The 24,443-nt window shown below is 47.8% G+C and overlaps 1 protein-coding gene across 3 annotated transcripts in view; it reads right to left on the minus strand.

Moving 5' to 3' along the window:
- Positions 1–24,443, minus strand: part of LOC135540032 (rootletin-like) — a 45,839-nt gene that overhangs the window by 1,281 nt on the left and 20,115 nt on the right. For 2 of the 3 annotated variants that reach the window (XM_064966337.1, XM_064966335.1), the window contains exons 20-37: positions 24,247–24,416; positions 23,826–24,005; positions 19,372–19,506; positions 19,136–19,279; positions 18,810–19,048; positions 18,510–18,669; positions 18,154–18,321; positions 17,560–18,001; positions 17,298–17,464; positions 16,945–17,065; positions 16,594–16,757; positions 15,435–15,650; positions 15,057–15,281; positions 14,750–14,899; positions 14,323–14,523; positions 11,328–11,459; positions 2,759–2,797; positions 14–187 (exon numbers count right to left, since the gene is read on the minus strand). In XM_064966337.1, coding sequence (XP_064822409.1) covers positions 14–187; positions 2,759–2,797; positions 11,328–11,459; positions 14,323–14,523; positions 14,750–14,899; positions 15,057–15,281; positions 15,435–15,650; positions 16,594–16,757; positions 16,945–17,065; positions 17,298–17,464; positions 17,560–18,001; positions 18,154–18,321; positions 18,510–18,669; positions 18,810–19,048; positions 19,136–19,279; positions 19,372–19,506; positions 23,826–24,005; positions 24,247–24,416 — 3,227 coding nt within the window. The remainder of the gene's footprint in view (positions 1–13; positions 188–2,758; positions 2,798–11,327; positions 11,460–14,322; positions 14,524–14,749; positions 14,900–15,056; positions 15,282–15,434; positions 15,651–16,593; positions 16,758–16,944; positions 17,066–17,297; positions 17,465–17,559; positions 18,002–18,153; positions 18,322–18,509; positions 18,670–18,809; positions 19,049–19,135; positions 19,280–19,371; positions 19,507–23,825; positions 24,006–24,246; positions 24,417–24,443) is intronic. The other variant, XM_064966336.1, reaches the window with a different exon arrangement.

Here is a 24,443-nt window from a genome sequence, read left to right on the forward strand (position 1 = left end):
CGGCTGTATCTACCTGCTCCTCCAGCCCTTTGACCCGGTGGCGGTGGGCTCTCTCCCTGGCGGCCAGGGTCCTCTCTGCCTCCCTCTGGGCGACCCTCAGCCTCTCCGCCTCACGCATCACCTCATCACGCTGCCTCACAGAGCTCTCACTCACATTGTGGGACTGCTCCATCTCAGCCAGCTGGGCCTGGATACACAGAGAAATATATATACACAGATACAAGTGTGTTAGTCACTGGGCCACAGCAACACCAAGTCACAGTGTTAGTGACATGGTGTCACACTGACAAACTCAAATCCCAGGCCGAGATATGTCTCAGTGTTAACAACACAGGGTGGTGGTCGTTTTCTAGATGCTAACAAGAGGTATGTCAACACTACATGGGATACCATAAACACACAGCTGGTGGGGCTGGGAGAGGTCTGACGACAAATGGTTAATAGCCCGTCTGTGGTGGTCACTGGTCACATCTGCTTCTTGATTGGCTGACACAATGAAAGGAAAAGCTATTCTCATTGTTCACATGCATGACCTTGATAAATTAATCTGTTGACGAAGGATTGAAAAATAATCTAAAAATGGACTAATCAGTAATATAAGGTGCCTTCAGAAAGTATTCAAACCCCTCGACCTTTTCCACATTTTGTTACATTACAGCCTTATTCTAAAATGGATTTTTAAAAATCCACAGCAATCGACACACAATACCCCATAATGACAAAGCAAGAACAGGTTTTTAGACATTTTTGCAAAAGTATTTTAAAATAAATAACTAAAATACACAAGTATTCAGACCCTTTGCTATGAGAATCAAAATTGAGCTCAGGTGCATCCTGTTTCCATTGATCATCCAGGTACAGATCTGGGGAAGGGTACCAAAAAATGTCTACAGCATTGAAGGTCCCCAAGAACACAGTGGCCTCCATCATTCTTAAATGCAAGATGTTTGGAACCACCAAGACTCTTCCTAGAGCTGGCCGCCCAGCCAAACTGAGCAATCGGGGGAGAAGGGCCTTGGTCAGGGAGGTGACCAAGAACCCGATGGTCACTCTGACAGAGCTCTAGAGTTCTTCTGTGGAGATGGGAGGACCTTCCAGAAGGACAACCATCTATGCAGCAGTCCACCAATCAGGCCTTTATGGTAGAGTGGCCAGACGAAGCCACTCCTCAGTAAAAGGCACATGACAGCCTGCTGGGAGTTTCCTAAAGGCACCTGAAGACTTTCAGACTATGAGAAACAAGATTCTCTGGTCTGATGAAACTAGGATGGAACTCTTTGGCCTGAATGCCAAGCGTCACTTCTGGAGGAAACCTGGCACCATCCCTACGGTGAAGCATGGTGGTGACAGCATCCTGCTATGGGGATGTTTTTCAGCGGAAGGGACTGGGAGACTAGTCAGGATCGAGGCAAAGATGAACGGATAAAGTACGGATAAACGGATAAAGCCTGCTCCAGAGCACTCAGGACCTAAGACTGGGGTGAAGGTTCACCTAACAGGACAACGACCCTGACAACACAGGAGTGGCTTTGGGACAAGTCTCTGAATGTCCTTGAGTGGCCCAACCAGAGCCCGGACTTGAACCCGATAAAACATCTCTGGAGAGACCTATAATAGCTGTGCAGCAACGCTCCCCATCCAACCTGACATACATTGAGAGGATCTGCAGAGAAGAATGGGAGAAACTCCCCAAATAAAAGGTGTGCCAAACTTGTAGCATCATACCCAAGAAGACTCAAGGCTCTAATCACTGCCAAAAGCTGCTACAACAAAGTACTGAGTAAAGGGTCTGAATACTTATGTAAATGTATGTATCAGTTTTTTATTTGGAATAAATTAGCAAATCTTTCTCAAATCCTGTTTTTGCTTTTCATTATGGGGTATTGTGTGTAAACCGATGAGGGAAAAAACTATTGAATCCATTTTAGAATAAGGCTGTAACGTACCAAAATGTGGAAAAAGTCAATGGGTCTGAATACTTTCCAAAGGCACCGTATGATGAATAGTAGCCTCTTAAAAATGAAATCAAAAGGAGATGAAAACCCGCAGAACACGATTCAACCCGCAGAACACTATTCAACCTGCAGAACACTATTCAACAGTGCCCTCCTAGCTAGGCTATATCATGTCGTTTTCATACTACATTTATTTTCAACAAGTTGTGCACGTTCTCGTAAAACTTTCTTAACTTAATCCGTAACAGAAACCATAGGGGTCCAGATCAAGAACAAACAAGCCAAACAATTCTGCTCAACATTAGGGGTCTAACTAGCAGCAGATGCATTCAGAGCCAGAGAGCCCGGGGCTACAGCCATTTTGTACGGATCCCAACTCACTTAGGCCTGCATGAGGTTTCATTTGGCTGCCTTTAAAGGGAGTCTCAGGGAACAACAGAAAGGCATTGTGGGAGGGTTAAACTAATGAAAAAGAATGTACAATAATCTGCAACAAAAGCACTGTCTCGCCTGACTAACCCCTCACCTGAACTGAGAATTTCAGAGTAAAAACTACCAAGAAGAACACACTAGCCTCGTCTTCTCATACAGGACATTCTGCTTATAGTGATAGAGGTTATGTGATCTACTGCTTATAGTGATAGAGGTTATGGTGATCAACTGCTTATAGTGATAGAGGTTATGGTGATCAACTGCTTATGGTGATCAACTGCTTATAGTGTTAAAATGGTTCTGCATGGATTTGATCACTCAAAGAGGAGTGCACTGACTGCATAACAATCACTTGAGAAATGGACACTCACCATAGAAAAAGTGATCTTCTTTCTTACATCCACCAACTCCTCCTTCCACAAAGCAGCCAAATAAAGAATAAACACCTCCAACATCAGCCAATCACGTCAGTAAATGATGTTTGTTATTGTGGTTTGACTAGAAGATAAGTGGGGGAGAGGTTAAGTCTATTGGACCTTACTTTGATGAATGCTGGGCATTATCAAATGAGTTTGACCCCAGAAAGTGACTAGCGGGTGACTAGGGAAAATGGTCATATAAATAATGATCTCCCATCTCATTACCATATTCTTGATACAGTTCATGGCCTTTTTGGACTCAAACTGAATTTGTTGTGATACTGACCTACACAGAAAACCAACTGACTGACACAATTAACTAAAGGCTGAATGAATAACTAAATCTTGACTCCTTTGATAATTCTGCCAAAGGGGAAATAAGCAGAATGACAAACTCAAATGCTGAAACTGAACTAGGGCTGGGTGATGGTATGGAGGTATTTGATGTTTCTGAATAATAAAATCAGCAAAAAAAGAAACGCCCCTTTTTCAGGACCCTGTCTTTCAAAGATAATTCGTAAAAATCCAAATAACTTCACAGATCTTCATTGTAAAGGGTTTAAACACTGTTTCCCATGCTTGTTCAATGAACCACAAACAATTAATGAACATGCACCTGTGGAACGGTTGTTAAGACACTAACAGCTTACAGACGGTCAGCAATTAAGGTAACAGTTATGAAAACTTAGGACACTAAAGAGGCATTTCTACGGACTCTGAAAAACACCAAAAGAAAGATGCCCAGGGTTCCTGCTCATTTGCGTGAAGGTGCCTTAGGCATGCTGCAAGGAGGCAAGAGGACTGCAGATGTGGCCAGGGTAATAAATTGCTAGGTCCGTACTGTGAGACGCCTAAGACAGCGCTACAGTGAGACAGGACGGACAGCTGATCATCCTCGCATTGGCAGGTTATGTGTAACAACACCTGCACAGTATCGGTACCTCCGAACATCACACCTGCGGGACAGGTACAGGATGGCAACAACAACTGCCTGAATTACACCAGGAATGCACAATCACTCCATCAGTGCTCAGACTTTCCGCAAAAGGCTGAGAGAAGCTGGACTGAGGTCTTGTAGGCCTGTTGTAAGGCAGGTCCTCACCAGACATCACCGACAACAATGTCGTCTATGGGCACAAACCCACTGGACCAGACAGAACTGGCAAAAAGTGCTCTTCACTGATGAGTCACGGTTTTGTCTCACCAGGGGTGATGTTCAGATTCACGTTTATCGTCAAAGGAACAAGCGATACACCGAGGCCTGTACTCTGGAGCGGGATCGATTTGGAGGTGGAGGGTCCGTCATGGTCTGGGGCGGTGTGTCACAGCATCATCGGACTCAGTTCGTTGTCTTTGCAGGCAATCTCAACGCTGTGCGTTACAGGGAAGACATCCTCCTCCCTCATGTGGTACCCTTCCTGCAGGCTCATCCTGACATGGCCCTCCAGCATGACAATGCCACCAGCCATACTGCTTGTTCTGTGCGTGATTTACCGCAAAGACAGGAATGTCAGTGTTCTGCCATGGCCAGCAAAGAGCTTGGCTCTCAATCCCATTGAGCACGTCTGGGACCTGTTGGATCGGAGGGTGAGGGCTTGCAGGTGCATTGGTAGAACAGTAGGGTAACATCTCACAGCGAGAATTGGCAAATCTGGTGCAGTCCATGAGGAGGAGATGCACTGCAGTACGTAATGCAGCTGGTGGCCACACTAGATACGGACTGTTACATTTGATTTTGACCCCCCTTTGTTCAAGAACACATTATTCCATTTCTGTTAGTCACATGTCTGTGGAACCTGTTCAGTCTATGTCTCAGTTGTTGAATCTTGTTATGTTCATACAAATATTTACACATGTTACGTTAGCTGAATATAAACACAGTTGACAGTGAGAGGGTGTTTCTTTTTTTGCTAAGTTTACAAGTATGTTTTATGAGTAGTGCAACTTGTCATTTAATTTAGCAATGTATACAAATATTGTTATAGAATCCATACCGGTATGTGGATCAATAACGGTATTCACGATATACCACCAAGCTCTAAACTGAATCCACATTTTCTCTGTCACCTTTCAGACAAGCGTGAAATCAACAGCAGCTGAGGAAACGCACTCAGTGGTAGTGCTCAACATGGTCAATGTCACCTCACTGTTATCTTAAAGTTAGCCTTTCTTTGCCTGACCCAATGGTCATCACATAAAAGATTCCAAGTCTTAACAGTTGGGGTTGTCCCACCTCCTGTAGGTTAGGGAGTCTCAGTGTTTCTCCAATGCCTGTATCTCTCTGCCTACATGTATCAGTGCTATGTCTCTAAGCATCTCTCTGTCCAGCTGTAGCAGTGCTATGTCTCTCTGTCTACCTGTAGCAGCGCTATGTCTCTCTGTCTACCTGTAGCAGCGCTATGTCTCTCTGTCTACCTGTAGCAGTGCTATCTGTCTCTCTGTCTACCTGGAGCAGTGCTATGTCTCTCTGTCGACCCGTAGCAGTGCTATTACATTTACATTTAAGTCATTTGGCGCTATGTCTCTCTGTCTACCTGTAGCAGCGCTATGTCTCTCTGTCTACCTGTAGCAGCGCTATGTCTCTCTGTATCTCCTGCCTACCTGTACCAGTGCTATCTGTCTCTGTGTCTCCTGCCTACCTGTAGCAGTGCTATCGTCTCTGTGTCTCCTGCCTACCTGTAGCAGTGCTATCTGTCTCTGTGTCTCCTGCCTACCTGTAGCAGTGCTATCTGTCTCTGTGCCTCCTGCCTACCTGTAACAGTGATATCTGTCTCTGTATCTCCTGCCTACCTGTAGCAGTGCTATCTGTCTCTGTGTCTCCTGCCTACCTGTAGCAGTGCTATCTGTATCTGTGTCTCCTACCTACCTGTAGCATGGCCATGTGTCTCTGTGTCTCCTGCCTACCTGTAGCAGTGCTATCGTCTCTGTGTCTCCTGCCTACCTGTAGCAGTGAGTGCTATCTGTCTCTGTATCTCCTGCCTACCTGTAGCATGGCCATGTGTCTCTGTGTCTCCTACCTACCTGTAGCATGGCCATGTGTCTCTGTGTCTCCTGCCTACCTGTAGCAGTGCTATCGTCTCTGTGTCTCCTGCCTACCTGTAGCAGTGCTATCTGTCTCTGTCTCTGTCTCCTGCCTACCTGTAGCAGTGCTCTGTCTCTGTGTCCTGCCTACCTGTAACAGTGCATGGCTCATGTGTCATGGCCATGTGTCTCCTGCCTACCTGTAGCAGTGCTATCTGTCTCTGTGTCTCCTGCCTACCTGTAACAGTGCTATCTGTCTCTGTGTCTCCTAGCCTACCTGTAGCATGCTGTGAGCTGACAAGGTCTGTGTTAACCCACTGTTCCTAGGCATGGCCATGTGTCTCTGTGTCTCCTGCTGTGGCTACCTGTAGCAGTGCTATCTGTCTCTGTGTCTCCTGCCTACCTGTACACAGTGATATCTGTGTCTCCTGCCTACCTGTAGCAGTGCTATGTGTCTCTGTGTCTCCTGCCTACCTGTAGCAGTGTTCTGTCTCTGTGTGTCTCCTGCCTACCTGTAGCAGTGCTATCTGTCTCTGTGCCTCCTGCCTACCTGTAACAGTGCTATCTGTCTCTGTGCCTCCTGCCTACCTGTAGCAGTGCTATCTGTCTCTGTGCCTCCTGCCTACCTGTAACAGTGCTATCTGTCTCTGTGTCTCCTGTAGCAGTGCTATCTGTCTCTGTATCTCCTACCTACCTGTAGCAGTGCTATCTGTCTCTGTGTCTCCTGCCTACCTGTAGCAGTGCTATCTGTCTCTGTGCTTCCTGCCTACCTGTAGCAGTGCTATCTGTCTCTGTGTCTCCTGCCTACCTGTAGCAGTGCTATCTGTCTCTGTGTCTCCTGCCTACCTGTAGCAGTGCTATCTGTCTCTGTGCTTCCTGCCTACCTGTAACACAGTGCTATCTGTCTCCTGCCTACCTGTAGCAGTGCTATCTGTCTCTGTGCCTCCTGCCTACCTGTAGCATGGCCATGTGTCTCTGTGTCCCCTACCTACCTGTAGCAGTGCTATCGTCTCTTTGTCTCCTGCCTACCTGTAGCAGTGCTATCTGTCTCTGTGCCTCCTGCCTACCTGTAGCATGGCCATGTGTCTCTGTGTCCCCTACCTACCTGTAGCAGTGCTATCTGTCTCTGTGCCTCCTGCCTACTTGTAACAGTGCTATCTGTCTCTGTGTCTCCTACCTGTAGCATGGCCATGTGTCTCTGTATCTCCTGCCTACTTGTAGCAGTGCTATCTGTCTCTGTGTCTCCTGCCTACCTGTAGCAGTGCTATTGTCTCTGTGTCTCCTGCCTACCTGTAGCAGTGCTATCTGTCTCTGTGTCTCCTGCCTACCTGTAGCAGTGCTATCTGTCTCTGTGCCTCCTACCTGTAACAGTGCTATCTGTCTCTGTGTCTCCTGCCTACCCGTAGCAGTGCTATCTGTCTCTTTGTCTCCTACCTACCTGTAGCATGGCCATGTGTCTCTGTGTCTCCTGCCTACCTGTAACAGTGCTATCTGTCTCTGTTTCTCCTGCCTACCTGTAACAGTGCTATCTGTCTCTGTGCCTCCTGCCTACCTGTAACAGTGCTATCTGTCTCTGTGCCTCCTGCCTACCTGTAACAGTGCTATCTGTCTCTGTGTCTCCTGCCTACCTGTAGCAGTGCTATCTGTCTCTGTGCCTCCTACATGTAGCAGTGCTATCTGTCTCTGTGTCTCCTGCCTACCTGTAGCAGTGCTATCTGTATCTGTGTCTCCTACCTACCTGTAGCATGGCCATGTGTCTCTGTGTCTCCTGCCTACCTGTAGCAGTGCTATCGTCTCTGTGTCTCCTGCCTACCTGTCGCAGTGCTATCTGTCTCTGTATCTCCTGCCTACCTGTAGCATGGCCATGTGTCTCTGTGTCTCCTACCTACCTGTAGCATGGCCATGTGTCTCTGTGTCTCCTGCCTACCTGTAGCAGTGCTATCGTCTCTGTGTCTCCTGCCTACCTGTAGCAGTGCTCTCTGTCTCGGTGCCTCCTGCCTACCTGTAGCAGTGCTATCGTCTCTGTGTCTCCTGCCTACCTGTAGCAGTGCTATCTGCCTCTGTGTCTCCTACCTACCTGTAGCAGTGCTATCGTCTCTGTGTCTCCTGCCTACCTGTAGCAGTGCTCTTTCTCTGTGCCTCCTGCCTACCTGTAACAGTGCTATCTGTCTCTGTGTCTCCGACCTACCTGTAGCATGGCCATGTGTCTCTGTGTCTCCTGCCTACCTGTAGCAGTGCTATCTGTCTCTGTGCCTCCTGCCTAACTGTAACAGTGATATGTGTCTCCTGCCTACCTGTAGCAGCGCTATCTGGGGCGTCAGGGTAGCCTAGTGGTTAGAGCGTTGGACTAGTAACCGAAAGGTTGCAAGTTCGAATCCCTGAGCTGACAAGGTACAAATCTGTCGTTCTGCCCCTGAACTGGCAGTTAACCCACTGTTCCTAGGCATGGCCATGTGTCTCTGTGTCTCCTGCCTACCTGTAGCAGTGCTAGGCATGGCCATGTGTCTCTGTGTCTCCTGCCTACCTGTAGCAGTGCTATCTGTCTCTGTGCCTCCTGCCTACCTGTAACAGTGATATGTGTCTCCTGCCTAACTGAAGCAGTGCTATCTGTCTCTGTGCCTCCTGCCTACCTGTAGCAGTGCTATCTGTCTCTGTGTCTCCTACCTGTAGCATGGCCATGTGTCTCTGTATCTCCTGCCTACTTGTAACAGTGCTATCTGTCTCTGTGTCTCCTACCTGTAGCATGGCCATGTGTCTCTGTATCTCCTGCCTACTTGTAGCAGTGCTATCTGTCTCTGTGTCTCCTGCCTACCTGTAGCAGTGCTATTGTCTCTGTGTCTCCTGCCTACCTGTAGCAGTGCTATCTGTCTCTGTGCCTCCTGCCTACCTGTAACAGTGATATGTGTCTCCTGCCTACCTGAAGCAGTGCTATCTGTCTCTGTGCCTCCTGCCTACCTGTAGCAGTGCTATCTGTCTCTGTGCCTCCTGCCTACCTGTAGCAGTGCTATCTGTCTCTGTGCCTCCTGCCTACCTGTAGCAGTGCTATCTGTCTCTGTGCCTCCTGCCTACCTGTAGCAGTGCTATCTGTCTCTGTGCCTCCTGCCTAACTGTAGCAGTGCTATCTGTCTCTGTGCCTCCTGCCTACCTGTAGCAGTGCTATCTGTCTCTGTATCTCCTGCCTACCTGTAGCATGGCCATGTGTCTCTGTATCTCCTACCTACCTGTAGCAGTGCTATCTGTCTCTGTGCTTCCTGCCTACCTGTAACAGTGCTATCTGTCTCCTGCCTACCTGTAGCAGTGCTATCTGTCTCTGTGTCTCCTGCCTACCTGTAGCAGTGCTGTCTCTGTGTCTCCTGCCTACCTGTAGCAGTGCTATCTGTCTCTGTGCCTCCTGCCTACCTGTAGCATGGCCATGTGTCTCTGTGTCCCCTACCTACCTGTAGCAGTGCTATCGTCTCTGTGTCTCATGCCTACCTGTAGCAGTGCTATCGTCTCTGTGTCTCCTGCCTACCTGTAGCAGTGCTATCTGTCTCTGTGCCTCCTGCCTACCTGTAGCATGGCCATGTGTCTCTGTGTCCCCTACCTACCTGTAGCAGTGCTATCTGTCTCTGTGCCTCCTGCCTACCTGTTGCAGTGCTATCGTGTCTCTGTGTCTTCTGCCTACCTGTAGCAGTGCTATCTGCCTACCTGTAGCAGTGCTATCGGTCTCTGTGCCTCCTGCCTACCTGTTGCAGTGCTATCGTCTCTGTGTCTCCTGCCTACCTGTAGCAGTGCTCGGTCTCTGTGCCTCCTGCCTACTTGTAACAGTGCTATCTGTCTCTGTGTCTCCTACCTGTAGCATGGCCATGTGTCTCTGTATCTCCTGCCTACTTGTAGCAGTGCTATCTGTCTCTGTGTCTCCTGCCTACCTGTAGCAGTGCTATTGTCTCTGTGTCTCCTGCCTACCTGTAGCAGTGCTATCTGTCTCTGTGTCTCCTGCCTACCTGTAGCAGTGCTATCTGTCTCTGTGCCTCCTACCTGTAACAGTGCTATCTGTCTCTGTGTCTCCTGCCTACCCGTAGCAGTGCTATCTGTCTCTGTGTCTCCTGCCTACCCGTAGCAGTGCTATCTGTCTCTTTGTCTCCTACCTACCTGTAGCATGGCCATGTGTCTCTGTGTCTCCTGCCTACCTGTAACAGTGCTATCTGTCTCTGTGTCTCCTGCCTACCTGTAACAGTGCTATCTGTCTCTGTTTCTCCTGCCTACCTGTAACAGTGCTATCTGTCTCTGTGCCTCCTGCCTACCTGTAACAGTGCTATCTGTCTCTGTGCCTCCGGGCCTACCTGTAGCAGTGCTATCTGTCTCTGTGCCTCCTGCCTACCTGTAACAGTGCTATCTGTCTCTGTGTCTCCTGCCTACTTGTAGCAGTGCTATCTGTCTCTGTGTCTCCTGCCTACCTGTAGCAGTGCTATCTGTCTCTGTGTCTCCTGCCTACCTGTAGCAGTGCTATCTGTCTCTGTGCCTCCTGCCTACCTGTAACAGTGCTATCTGTCTCTGTGTCTCCTGCCTACCTGTAACAGTGCTATCTGTCTCTGTTTCTCCTGCCTACCTGTAACAGTGCTATCTGTCTCTGTTTCTCCTGCCTACCTGTAGCAGTGCTATCTGTCTCTGTGCCTCCTGCCTACCTGTAGCAGTGCTATCTGTCTCTGTGCCTCCTGCCTACCTGTAGCAGTGCTATCTGTCTCTGTGCCTCCTGCCTACCTGTAGCAGTGCTATCTGTCTCTGTGCCTCCTGCCTACCTGTAACAGTGCTATCTGTCTCTGTGTCTCCTGCCTACCTGTAACAGTGCTATCTGTCTCTGTGTCTCATGCCTACCTGTAACAGTGCTATCTGTCTCTGTGCCTCCTGCCTACCTGTAACAGTGCTATCTGTCTCTGTGCCTCCTGCCTACCTGTAACAGTGCTATCTGTCTCTGTGCCTCCTGCCTACCTGTAACAGTGCTATCTGTCTCTGTGTCTCCTGCCTACCTGTAACAGTGCTATCTGTCTCTGTGCCTCCTGCCTACCTGTAACAGTGCTATCTGTCTCTGTGTCTCCTGCCTACCTGTAACAGTGCTATCTGTCTCTGTGTCTCCTGCCTACCTGTAACAGTGCTATCTGTCTCTGTGCCTCCTGCCTACCTGTAACAGTGCTATCTGTCTCTGTGCCTCCTGCCTACCTGTAACAGTGCTATCTGTCTCTGTGTCTCCTGCCTACCTGTAACAGTGCTATCTGTCTCTGTGCCTCCTGCCTACCTGTAACAGTGCTATCTGTCTCTGTGTCTCCTGCCTACCTGTAACAGTGCTATCTGTCTCTGTGTCTCCTGCCTACCTGTAACAGTGCTATCTGTCTCTGTGCCTCCTGCCTACCTGTAACAGTGCTATCTGTCTCTGTGTCTCCTGCCTACCTGTAACAGTGCTATCTGTCTCTGTGCCTCCTGCCTACCTGTAACAGTGCTATCTGTCTCTGTGTCTCCTGCCTACCTGTAACAGTGCTATCTGTCTCTGTGCGTCCTGTAGTTCCTGCTCTGCGGTGGTGAGGGAGCGATCCAGACGGCCTTTCTCTGCAGACAGACGCATGCTGCCCTCCTCCGTCTTTAGCTTCTGACGCTCCACCTGGAGAAACAGTCATACATAGTCAGAATCACCTCAATATCATTCAACAGTAGATATTGGGGTCAAAACAGCAGCCATCCCCAATGGCGCCGGCGGGGATGGCTGCCGTTTTACGGGCTCCTAACCACCTGTGCTATTTAGTTAGTTTTTTCGCATTGTTTGTAACTTATTTTGCACATAATGTTGCTGCTACCATCTCTTATGAACGAAAATAGCCTCTGGACATCAGAAGAGATTACTCACCTCAAACTAGACGCAGTCCGACGCAAAATATATACTGCTTCCCCGAGACCAGGCCCAAATCCATGTAATTTACATGAAACAAAGACGGAGATACTGGGGGCAGAGGTCGTAGTGCCTTGTGAGAATTCGTCGGCGAGTGGGTGTTTACCCACTACCATCCGTCCTATTGGCCAACGTAAAATCACTGGAAAAAAACTGGATGACCTACGTTCAAGACTATCCTCGCAACCGGACATTAAAAACGAATATTTTATGTTTCACCGAGTCGTGGCTGAACGACGACACGGATAATATAGAGCTGGCTGGGTTTTCCATGCATCGGCAGGACAGAGCATATATATGTCTGGTAAGACAAGGGTTGGGGGTGTGTATCTATTTGTCAATAACAGCTGGTGCACGAAGTCTCAAGGTATTGCTCGCCTGAGGTAGAGTACCCCATGATAAACTGTTGACCACACTAACTACCGAGAGAGTTCTCATCCATATTATTCGTAGCGGTATATTTACCATCACAAACCGATGCTGGCACTAGGACCGCACTCAACAAGAAAATTCTCATCCAGATGCGGCGCTTTATGCCACACACAGAGGCGCATACAAAGCTCTCCCTCGCGCTCCATTTGGCAAATCTGTCCATAATTATATTATCCTGATTCCTGCTTACAAGCAAAAATTAAAGCAGGAAGTACCAGTGACTCGCTCAATACGGAAGTGGTGAGATGATGTGGATGCTACAGGACTGTTTTGCTCGCACAGACTGGAATATGTTCCAGGATTCATCCAATGGAATTAAGGACTACAAAGGGAAACCCAGCAGTGAGCTGTCCAGTGACGTGAGTCTACCAGACGAGCTAAATTCCTTTTATGCTTGCTTCGAGGCAAGCAACACTGAAGCATGCATGAGAGCACCAGCTGTGCTCAGAGCATGCACGGACCAACTGGCAAGTGTCTTCACTGACATTTTCAACCTCTCCCTGCACGAGTCTGTAATACCTACGTGTCAAGCAGACCACCATAGTCCATGTGCCAAAGAAAGTGAAGGTAAAATGACTACCACCCCGTAGCACTCAAGTTGGTAGCCATGAAGTGCTTTGAAAGGCTGGTCATGGCTCACGACAGCAGGTAGCCTAGTGGTTAGAGCGTTGGGCCAGTAACCGAAAGATCAAATCCCCGAGCTGACAAGGTAAAAATTCTGTCATTCTGCCCCTGAACAAGGTAGTTAACCCACTGTTCCTAGGCTGTCATTGTAAATAAGAATTTGTTCTTAACTGACTTGCCTAGTTAATTAAAGGTTACATTTAAAAAATGAAATAAAAACAACAAACCCTTGACCCACACCAATTCACCTACCGCCTAAACAGATCCACAGATGATGCAATCTCAACTGCACTCCACACTGCCCTTTCCCACCTGGACAAAAGGAACACCTATGTGAGAATGCTGTTCATTGACTACAGCTCAGCGTTCAACACCATAGTGCCCACAAAGCTCATCACTGAGCTAAGGACTCTGGAACTAAACACTTCCATCTGCAACTGGATCCTGGACTTCCTGATGGTGGTCAGGGTAGGAACAATCACATCTGCTACGCTGATCCTCAACAATGGGGCCTCCTAAGGGATGCATGCTTAGTCCCCTCCTGTACTCCCTGTTCACCCACAACTGCGTGGCCAAGCACGACTCCAACATCATCACTAAGTTTGCTGACAAAACAACAGTGGTAGGGTTGATCAACGATGAAACAGCCTATAGGGAGGAGGTCAGAAACCTGGCAGTGTGGTGCCAGGACAACAACCTCTCCCTCAATGTGAGCAAGGCAAAGGAGCTGATTGTGGACAACAACATCAATTGGGCTGTAGTGGAACGGGCCAAGAGTTTAAAGTTCCTTGGTGTCTACATCATCAACAAACTATCACGGTCCAAACACACCAAGACAGTCGTGAAGAGGGCACAACACCACCTTTTCCCCCTCAGCATCCTGACCGGTTGCATCACTGCCTGGTATGGCAACTGCTCGGCATCAGACCGTAAGGCGTTACAGAGAGTAGTGTGAATAGCCCAGTACATCACTTGGGCCAAGCCTCCTGCCATCCAGGCCCTATATACTAGGCGGTGTCAGAGGAAGGCCCAAAAAATGGTCAAAGACTCCAGTCGCCCAAATTGTATTTTTTACTTTAGTTTATCTAGTAAATATTTTCTTAACTATATTTCTTGAACTGCATTGTTGTTACGGCCTTGTAAGTAAGCATTTCACGGTAAGGTCTACCTGTTCTCATCCATACCTGTTGTATTCGGTGCTTGTGAAAAATAAAATTTGATTTGATTTCCATGTTTAATCCAATTAATTGAGGAAGTTAATTGAAAACCGGCCATTATTTTCAGAGGATTTTTGTCTTTCATGAATTGCATTTAAATTCACTTCCTGAAATGAACTGATTGAAAATCAATACTCCCAACTTTTTTCGACAGTCATCATATTCATCTTAGGGGCTTGTAAGCATTTCACTGTAAGGTCTACTACACCTGCTGTATTTGGAGCATGTGACTAATACAATTTGATTTGATATTGATATTCCTAATGTTCTGTTTGTGGTTCATATTTCTCTCACTCCTGTCTCACCTTGTCCAGTGTATTTCTCAGTGCGTTTTTGTCCTTCTCCAGGCGGACGGCCTGTCTCTCTGCATCCTTCTTCTCTGTCTCCAGCACGGCCACGGCCCTCTGCAGCCCGCGCAGCCTTTCCTCTGCAGACACCCTCTCTGTCTGGGCAGACTGGGCACTGCGCTGGGCTTCTGTCAGACTGGCAGACCGCTGACGCAGGGCCTAAAGGAGAGACAGGGTGAGGTAACAGCTATTCAGATGAGATACAGGCCTATGTCTCCCGCTCTTTTTTGTTACATGTTTTTTAATGTAAATTCTTCACATGCCCCCGCTATGTCCTTACCACTCTCCTCCTGTGTGTGTGTATAAGGTTAGTGTTGAGGAAATGATTATGTATGAGTAAAAGTCTCTCTCTTTCATTCTCGTTCTTTCTCTCCCTCCCTCTCACCTCCTGTGTGTGAGCCAGCTCTGCCTCCAGCTCTCCTCGTCTCAGGTCACTCTGAGTCAGCTCAGTCTGTAGGCTCTGGACGCGCTCAGTGAGGGCCGTCATGCCTCTCTTCCCATCCGTCAGGGACGCCCGCGCTCCATCCACTCGCTCCTGAAAACAGCAACACTACATTCACTTTCATGGGTTCAATCTAGACTACTCATTACAATTTGCTCTAATCCTATTTAAATTACAGGGATGAACCTTGACAAAAACAAACACTTGAATTTCAGCCCACTGTCCTATCAATGATTCCTCCTCCACCTACCTGTAGATGCCTGCGGTCCTGCTCGGCCAGCCCCAGGGTCTTCTGCAGTGCGACAAGGCGCCCCTGGGTGGCGCTGTGGGCAACGGTGGCCTCCTGGAGGCTCTGGGAAAGGCTCTGGTTCTTCTCTCTGAGACAGACCTCTCCCTCCTGGGCTTTAGACAAAGCCTGGCTCAGCCTGTCCACCTCTCTCTGGAGCGACGCCACACAGCTCTCCCCCTCCGCCACCTGGGACAGATGCACAACTGAGTGTGTGAGTGGTTTAAGTCAGTGTGTCTTAGTGTGTTTCCGTTTAAATCTGGTTAAATCTCAGCATGACGTAAATGGGGGTGTACTTGTTCCTCTATAGTAGATTGATTGAGTTTTCATTCAGTGTGCTACCTGTTTGACTAGTGCATCATGGCGCTCCTGGGTGGCCTGGTTCTCGGCCTCCCTGTCCCCCAGGCTCAGTTTGAGTCTCTGCAGCTCCCCTTCCAGGCTGCGTCTCCCCAGCTCCACCCTGGTCCCCCGGGCCTCGGCAACCTCCAGGGCCTCCCGCAGACGCCTCCGCTCAGCCTCCAGACGCACCTCGCCCGCACGCTGCTTACTCAACTGGTCCTACAGGGAGGGAGGGGGGGGAGGGAGGGGGGGAGGGGAGGGGAGGGAAGAGGTTGAGGTGAGAGAAAGGGAGACAGAGGTAGAGATTGAGAGAGTGACTGAAAGAGAAGGAGAGAGCTAAAAGAGATGAAACTGGCAGACTGGCAGTCACATCAAGATCACATGTCAAAGCCAGCCAGCCAGTCCATACAGTTACAGTATGTCATGGTGACCCAGTCTGGCAGCAGAATGGCTGCTCTGTGGAGAGATATAGAACTGGACACAGGGGGAAAACAGAGACACTCCACAAACACACTCTCAGAGAGGCCAGGCCAGATAGACAGTTGATCCACAGATGGCCACATCCCTTCTTTCTTCTCTCAACTCCCTATAATGCTGAACCCCCCCCCCCCTTGCTCCCAAACTTCCTCCCCTTTCTTTCCAGCAACATAAATCATTTGAGTCTTTTCCCAGAAATACAGTCTATTAAATTATCTACTATTTGATTCTGTGGCTCCTAACTATAATCTCTATAATCATAAACACCTACCCTCCTTTCCCTTGGTTCGTCTTTTCCATTGCACTTTATCCCACTAACCCTCTCAATCTCTCTATTTCCTTCTCCCTCAGCCAGTCCCTTTCTCTCTCCCACTTTCCCCATGCTCCCTCTGTTGTCGGCTATGGGGAGTGTTTTCTAGGGTGGTGTGAGGGTTGGACTTAGAGGACTGGACATATGGACAGTTGCTTTGCCCAGAAATATGACATGGAGTTTTGTTTAATGACTCAGTATTCTGTGGCATCTGTTGTTATGACAGTTTTCTGCTTCCACCTAGTGCTTCCTGCAGGGTCAACATATGGCAGTGTTGGCAGGTCAGTGGTCAGCACTGTGTGTTAGCAGACACTAGAATCCTTGTCAGGGAAGATATCGCACAGTAAGTATGTGTTTGTGTGCGTGTATGTCTACCTGTGTGTGTTTTTTCTCTGTCTCGGCAGTCTGCAGGGCTCTCTCCAGCTCCTTGACTCTGTCAGTGAGGGTTCTCCTCTCCCTCTCTCCCCTCCTTGCCGTCTCCTCCTGCTGCTGGAGCATGGCCTGGGTGGAGCTCAGACGCCCGTCAACACCACGCTTACCTGGACGGAAAGACAGACAGTCACAACACTGGAGCATTCACAGACAAGGTCTTTACGCTAACGTGTTCCTAACGTGTTCCTAACGTGTGCTCTCCCAGGGTCTTTGTATGTCTGTCAATGACTTCACTGTGTAAATGATTCTCTTGGCCTTCTTATGGTTTGCGTGCAACGTGAGTGTGTGTCTCACCCTCCTGGCACTCCTGCAGTGTGTTGTGTAGCTGAGAGAGGCGGTTCTGGGCGGAGTCTCTCTCCCCTGTCACCTCCTCCAACTCTCTCTGTAGCGCCCCCAACTGGCAGCGAGCCTCATCCTGGAAACCAACACCAGGAACACATTTCAACAACATGCCTTCAGACAATCTGACAGACTTTTAGCATTTCCTACAGTCACATATCAGTGCTGCAGAAATGTTTACAGCACAATGTTGAGATAATTCATCTAAAAGTAAAGAGTGAAAAGGGACTTCAATCTGTTAGAATTGGAGAATGTGTATAAAATCTAAATATGTGTACTGCTCTGCCCATGTAGTGTGGCTGTAGTACCCGGTCTCTCTGAGCTTCTCGGAGCTCCTGGAGGAAGTCTCTGAGGCCGCAGCGCAGTGTCTCAGGGTCCAGCTCAGGCAGGGGCATGGGGAGGGGGGTGTCACCCTGCTCTGGGGAGATAGGCCTTGAGCAGCCCAATGTGTTGTCAGGGGTCGAGCCTCCAAAATCTGGAAGAAAAGATTATATACAGTATAACTCCTCACAATTTATGTCCCACTTTCACACTGACATGTTCTGTGATATGTGAGCATTTTATCCTCACCTTTTGGGGGTGAAAGTGAGCAGCGTAGAGGCGAGAGGCTGCGGGGACGTGTAATGCTGCTGTAGGATGCTGCTGGGGGGCTCCCTCTGGGGCTCCTGCCCCTGCCCCCACTGGCACTTCTCCGGCCCCCTGCCCCAATACCCAGCGTACGGGTCAGTGCCGACTGCAAGCTGCCCAGGCGGAACTCTAGCTCCCTGCGTCCGGCCTCGGCCCGGGCCAGCTCTACCTCGGTGGCAGCCAGGCGGCCCTGGGCCTCGCTGAGCTGCAGGCTGGATTGAGTGAGGGAGTCCTGGGATGTCTGGGCCCGCAGGGACAGGTTCCTGGCCTCATCCTGGAGCTTCTTCTCACAGCCCCGGGCATCCTGAAGCTGGGCCGTCAGCTCCCTCTCACATCCCCGCCAGCCTGACTCTGACTCTGTCAGACGCCTCTGGAGGATGGACAGCTGGAGGGAGGAGGGAGGGAAGAGGAGGAGGGGAAAAGAAGTACAGCAGAGAGAGGTGTAGACGGCAGTTGATTAAGTTTTATGTTTAAACAAGCATAAATACAATCTAACCTCTCACTCTACTCCAACCACTCCCCTCCCTCCCTCCTCACCTCTTTCTTGATGGAAGTCCTGGCTGTGTCAGCCTCGGCCAGCTTCTGTTTGAGAGAGAAGATCTCCCGCCCTCTCTCCTCCTCTCTCTGCTCCTCCAGGGAGAGACGCGTCTGCAACTCAGCCACCTCCCTCCCTTTCTGTTCCTTCTCTCCATCCAGTACCTTCACCTGATGCAGTGATCAAATGGAGGACAATTTCTAGAATATTTCTAAGCCAAGCCAAGGCCTGGTAAGATCCAGTGGATAGCAATAACTCAATGCCCTGGTGAAATTTGAGTTCTCTACAGCAGGTAAGGTAAACCAATAAGTGTAAAAGAATAAACAAAGTGTTTCAGAGATGTGAGGGTATGACTGACCTGTCTGCGTAGCTCCTGCAGCTCTCTCCGGGCCTCCAGCCGTGACCTCTCCACCTCTCTCAGACAGCTGCGGAGCTCCATCACCTCTCTCTGTGCAGATGACAGGCTCTCCTCCAGAACAGCCAGCCGCTGCTCCTTCTCCTCACACTGACGCTTCACACTGACACACACATATTTCGTCCTTTAGTATACAGTTGATGCCTTCTGTGTTTACTTTTTACTACCTAACAGAGAGTGATACTAGTAAATGAACATTTGAAAGGTGACAATCAGGGTCAGAGGTACGCAGCGAAGTACTACCTGATTCTCTCAGTCTCTGCACTTCTCAGAGTCTCCCTCAGCTGGGTATTTGATAGGCTGAGAGTGTCTCTCTCCTTGGTGACATCAGTGAGGGTGCGCCGTAGCTCTACCCCATCCCTTCTGTACCCTTCCCCGGTGTCACGGGTTTGGTTGAGGCGCCTGTCCATCTCCAGCATGTCCCGCCTCACCTGGTCTCGGCTCTCCTCACTGGCTGAGAGAGAAGCTCTGCACTCCTCCAGCTGGAAGAGGAAGTTAGGGAGAGTGGTGAAGAAATGTTGAACCAGAAATGGTCACCGGCTCCATCCCTGACTCTAACCACCTCTTACCTCTTTGAGGGCAGCATCAGTGTGTGTCTGCAGGTCAGAGCTGTTCTCCTGCAACCGGTGCAGCTCCCGCTCATGAACACTGCCAGCCTCCTCCAGCTGAGAGCGAAGCTCCAGTAACTCACTGGTCAGAGCTCCCACTGTGGCCTGCCGACAAAGTCAGGGAAACTTTAATGTCTTTAAAAAAAGTTCACGGTAGTACAGAATGGGAACAGAGTCCTTAAACGGTCTATAATTACCCTCTCCTGTTCTTTGTAATGTGCTGCCTCTCTGGCCAGTCTGTCCAGCTCCAGGGTTGCAGTACCCAGCTCTGCCTGCAGGATGGACACTCTCTCAGACAGCACCGCCTTCTCTGCCTCCTTCTGGGACAACATCTGAGAGAGAGAGAAAATAGAAAGGGCCTCTAGAAGTGGGGATATGGATCACAACCTCGTGAGACTAGTCATCTCTTATCCACATTTGCTCTGCACTTCATTACAGACGAATGTAAAGCAATGTTAAATCTAAGCACTGGCAGTAGTGCTACAGGTCCAGGGGTGTAAGAAATATTTTTGCTATTTTCACAGACGGAATTAAGAGTGCAATAGCTGCAGGTGGCTCGAAATGGCTAGGTTTTGATTAATACACAAGTTGTAGGTGTGAGAAGGGCTTGGCAGCAGGTAGACTAGTGGTTAGAGCATTGGACTAGTAACCGAAAGGTTGCAAGATCTAATCCCCGAGCTGACAAGGTAAAAATCTATCATTCTGCCTCTGAACTAGGCAGTTAACCCACTGTTCCTAGGCCATCATTGAAAATAAGAATTTGTTCTTAACTGACTTGCCTAGTTAAATAACGGTCAAATAAAATAAGGGTTTGGCCATTCTCTGGTTAAAATCCCTAAGAGTCTGATTGATGCAGCCGTGTGTCAATCTAAGTAACATCATTTTAAAAATCTAGAGATGTAACCTAGAGATTTTGTTTTTTTGCATCGGCTACTTCTCAATCCACAACATCCTCCTATGTCTGACAACGGTGTTTGTCAGACCCATCCGAAAATCGGTCTTCTCATGAAAGCGTCAGAACGATTTGGCATACAAACTAATGAGACTCTCATGTTCTCCGTTTTGCTCTACAACCCCCACAAAGGTAGCCCATGCAAATGAATGGATGTATGGAGGTAGTCCAACAACAATAAGGGGTTAAATATGTGTCCCAGAAAATATAGATATTCCTGAGCTTTCTTAAATCTCCGAGATACAGGACAGACACGTCAAAGCCTTATTCATTATGATGTTTTTACTGTCTCTTTGGGACATTTATGAATGTGTTATTCAACGTGTTTCTATGGGCTATAGTAGTAAAGGCCAAATTCAATATTTTATTAAATTATTATTTTTTTTAAATATAATTGTTGATACCTAAAGGGTCCTAAAATTCCAAATCAAATAGCTAAATTATCCATGGTATGACCATCTTAAAACAATTACATATTTTAGCATTGCCCAACGGCTTAGACTTTTAGAGGTTTTAATCAACACATTCCATGGTTTAATACTGGATGTGCTTGTCTCAAGTTCTGTAGGTTACTGATGGTATTTGCGTTGCCCCCAACTTCAATTAGGCTGGGGGCTCTGATTATTTTCGTCCTGGTCCATTGTGTATTGATATACTACAGTTCATTAAAAAGCATACGCTACAGTAACGTGTAGGCAAATAACAACAGTAAAAAACCATTCAGTGTTTGCTTAATGTCTGGCATCAACGAGCTTAGACAAGCCTACATGTCTTTACGCATCACCCCTTCCCTGCTTTGGTAAACGGATGAGAGGCGCTCTTTGAAGATGGGGATGGATACTTGAACAAGCAAAATTAAGTATGCAGGTAGGCATATGTGTGTATGTTTAAGGATGTGCAGTACTGTATATTTTCAAATCAAGACACTCTGACGAATAGATGATTTAAGGCCGGAACTACAGGCTGAAATGACTTTTTTGCAAATACCTATACATTTTAAGATTTGTTGGTATTTTGGCTCACTAATATTAGTATTTAAACACATAAAACGATCAAAATCTTGATGAAAAGGTATATTTTCTTTTATTTATCTTACCATCAAAGTTTCATGAATTCTATCCACTTTATAAATGGTCATACATCCATAATTTCAAAACTCACTATTTTTAATTACACAATGGTTAAAAGCCCTTTTCATAGAGAATGTAACAAATTGGAATATATATATATATATAGAGTAACTTAGTTTAAAGGGATGGTGATTGGATCTAAAAAGGTGTTTGGTGTTTGGCAGTCTAAATTCAGTGTCCTTGCCTTTAACTGCCATTTCCTGAAAGTCAGACTCTTCCCACATGCCAACTCCATTTCCTCAGCTTCAGTTGCATCTGCTTTCCCCAAATTGTGTGTGGTAATACTTAGACATATTCTCCAGACTTGCCCAGAGGGAATTGTTGGTATGTTGTAAAAAATAAATAATCTCTCGATAATACATTTGCCAAAAATGCATTTTATAAACATGGATTTAGTATTTTACAGCTAGAAATATGAAGAAAATAATATGTATCCACAATCTGCTCTGAGTCAGTCCTGTCCTGGAGGGTCTTAACAAAACAAAACCAGAATATTTAGGGTACACGTAATCCAGTGTCCAGAAAAATGGATTTGCAAATATGTGCATATTTTACTACAATATTTCAGAACATTTCAGTAGACCATTTAAAACCTAATTTATTTATTTGTATACTTGGTTAATGGCTAGGACAACAATATACCTATGTGATGCCTCTAAACCAGCCTTGATTAAGGGGAAGGTAGGCAATGCTTAGTTTTTAATCAATTTAAACGGGATGGAAACCAATCGTTTTTTTGTTTCTACACTGAACAAAACTATTGAAAACGCAACATGCAACAATTTATAAGATTTTACAGTTCATATTAGGAAATCAATCAATCAATTGAAATAAATTCATTAAGCCCTAATCTATGAATTTCACGACTTAAAGATACGTTATGCATCGGTTGGTCACAGATACCTTTAAAAAAAGGTAGGGACGTGAATCAGAAAACCAGTCAGTATCTGGTGTGATCGCCATTTGCCCCATGCAGCGCGACACCTCTCCTTCGCATACAGTTGATCAGGCTGTTGATTGTGGCCTGTGGAATGTTGTCCCTCCCCTCTTCAATGGCTGTGCGAAGGTGCTGGATATTGGTGGGAACTGGAACACGCTGTCGTACAGGTCGATCCAGAGCATCCCAAATGTGCTCAATGGGTGACATGTCTGGTGAGTATGCAGGCCCTGGAAGAACTGGGACATTTTCAGCTTCCAGGAATTGTGTACAGATCCTTGTGACATGGTGCCGTGCATTATCATGCTGAAACATGAGGTGATGGCGGCGGATGAATGGCACGACAATGGGCCTCAGGATCTTCTCACAGTATCTCTGTGCATTCAAATTTCCATCGATAAAATGCAATTGTGTTTGTTGTCCATAGCTTATGCCGGCCGATACCATAACTCCATCGCCAGCATGGGACACTCTGTTCTCAACGTTGACATCAGCAACTCACCCACACGATGCCATACTCGCTGTCTGCCATCTGCCCGGTACAGTTTAAACCGGGATTCATCTGTGAAGAGCACACTTCCCCAGCATGCCAGTGGCCATTGAAGGTGAACATTTGCCCACTGAACTCGGTTACAACGCTTAACTGCAGTCGGGTCAAGACCCTGGTGAGGATGACGAGCACGCAGATGAGCTTTTTGAGATGGTTTCTGACAGTTTGTGCAGAAATTATTGTGCAAACCAACAGTTTCATCAGCTTTCCAGGTGGCTGGTCTCAGATGATCCTACAGGTTAAGAAGCTGGATGTGGAGGTCCTGGGCTGGCGTGGTTACACGTGGTCTGTGGTCCGGATGGACGCACTGCCAAATTCTTTAAAAAGATGTTGGAGGCGGCTTATGGTATAAAAATAAAAATGATGTTATCTGGTAACAGCTCTGGTGGACATTCCTGCCTTCAGCATGCCAATTGCACACTCCCTCAAAACTTGAGACATCTGTGGCATTGTGTGACAAAACTGCACATTTTAGAGTGGCCATTTGTTGTTCCCAGCACAAGGTATGTCCAGTGTAATGATCATGCTGTTTAATCAACTTCTTTATATACCACAGCTGTAAGGTGGATGGATTATCTTGGCAAAGGAGAAATGCTCACTAACAGGGATGTAAACAAATCTAGCCACCACATTTGGGAGAAATATGCTTTGTGTGTGTATGGAACACTTCTGGGATTTTTTATTTCAGCTCATGAAACATGGACCAACACCTTACATGTTGCATTAATATTTTTGTTCCGTATAAATACAAGATTCACTGGCACAAAATGCACGTCTCCTCCATGGGCACTGTGCGTCGTGGCTGGACAGGCTGTGGGTCTTACAACTTCCCATTAGCGCTGCATAAAATGGTTACTTCTGCGCTTGTTTTTAAGGACACACCTCAAATATAATATATATATTGCCATCCCTCCCACCTCAGTGCAAGCGAGCTGATTTAAGACAGGTTAATTGCCAAACCTGGCGTTAGGGCGGTAAAATGCCAGTGCACAGGTTTTAGATGACACTTGCCCCTCAGACCTTAGCGCCAGCTGAAAATAGAGCCCGCATTGTGTTTGTATGGACTTTCAGATGTGCCTGACCTGTTGTTTCTCTGTCTCTGCCTGTAGCAGACTCTGATCTCTGTCATGCTGCAGACTCCTCACTTCATCTTTCAGGTCCTCCCGGTCTCTCTCGGCTCTGAGGAGCTGCTCTTCTGCTTCCTGTCTGACCTGTCGCAGTGCCCCCTCCTGTTCAAACTCCAAACTGCGACGCAGGGCCTCCTGGAGAACAAACACACTCAGTTGTTCATGTTCATTGCATGGGTTAAACCAGCCCAAATAAAGAACATGAACAACTGAGTAGAATCAAGACCTACAGTGAGACACCTTGGGCAAAGCAAGAAAAAGCAAGAACAAATTTCTTTACAGTAAAACCATCCAAATAGTACCCTTACTGCTAGCACAAACACTTCTCCAAACAGGCCTAGACAGACAGACACAATCCAGCCTGAGCCCTCCTCACCTTTTCAGCGGTCAGTCTCTCTGCCTCCTCCTGGTGGTCAGTGATGGCGGTGTGGAGGGCCTGCTGGGACTCCTGCTGGGTGGTAGTCAGGGCCTGGCTCAAAGCTTCTCTCTCCCTCTCACTCTGCGCCAGCACATTCTCCCCATCCGCGCGCACACGCCTCAGCTCCGCTACACAGGACAATATCAGACATGATG

The sequence above is a fragment of the Oncorhynchus masou genome, chromosome 5 (genome assembly GCF_036934945.1).
Source record: "Oncorhynchus masou masou isolate Uvic2021 chromosome 5, UVic_Omas_1.1, whole genome shotgun sequence".
NCBI lineage: Eukaryota > Metazoa > Chordata > Actinopteri > Salmoniformes > Salmonidae > Oncorhynchus > Oncorhynchus masou.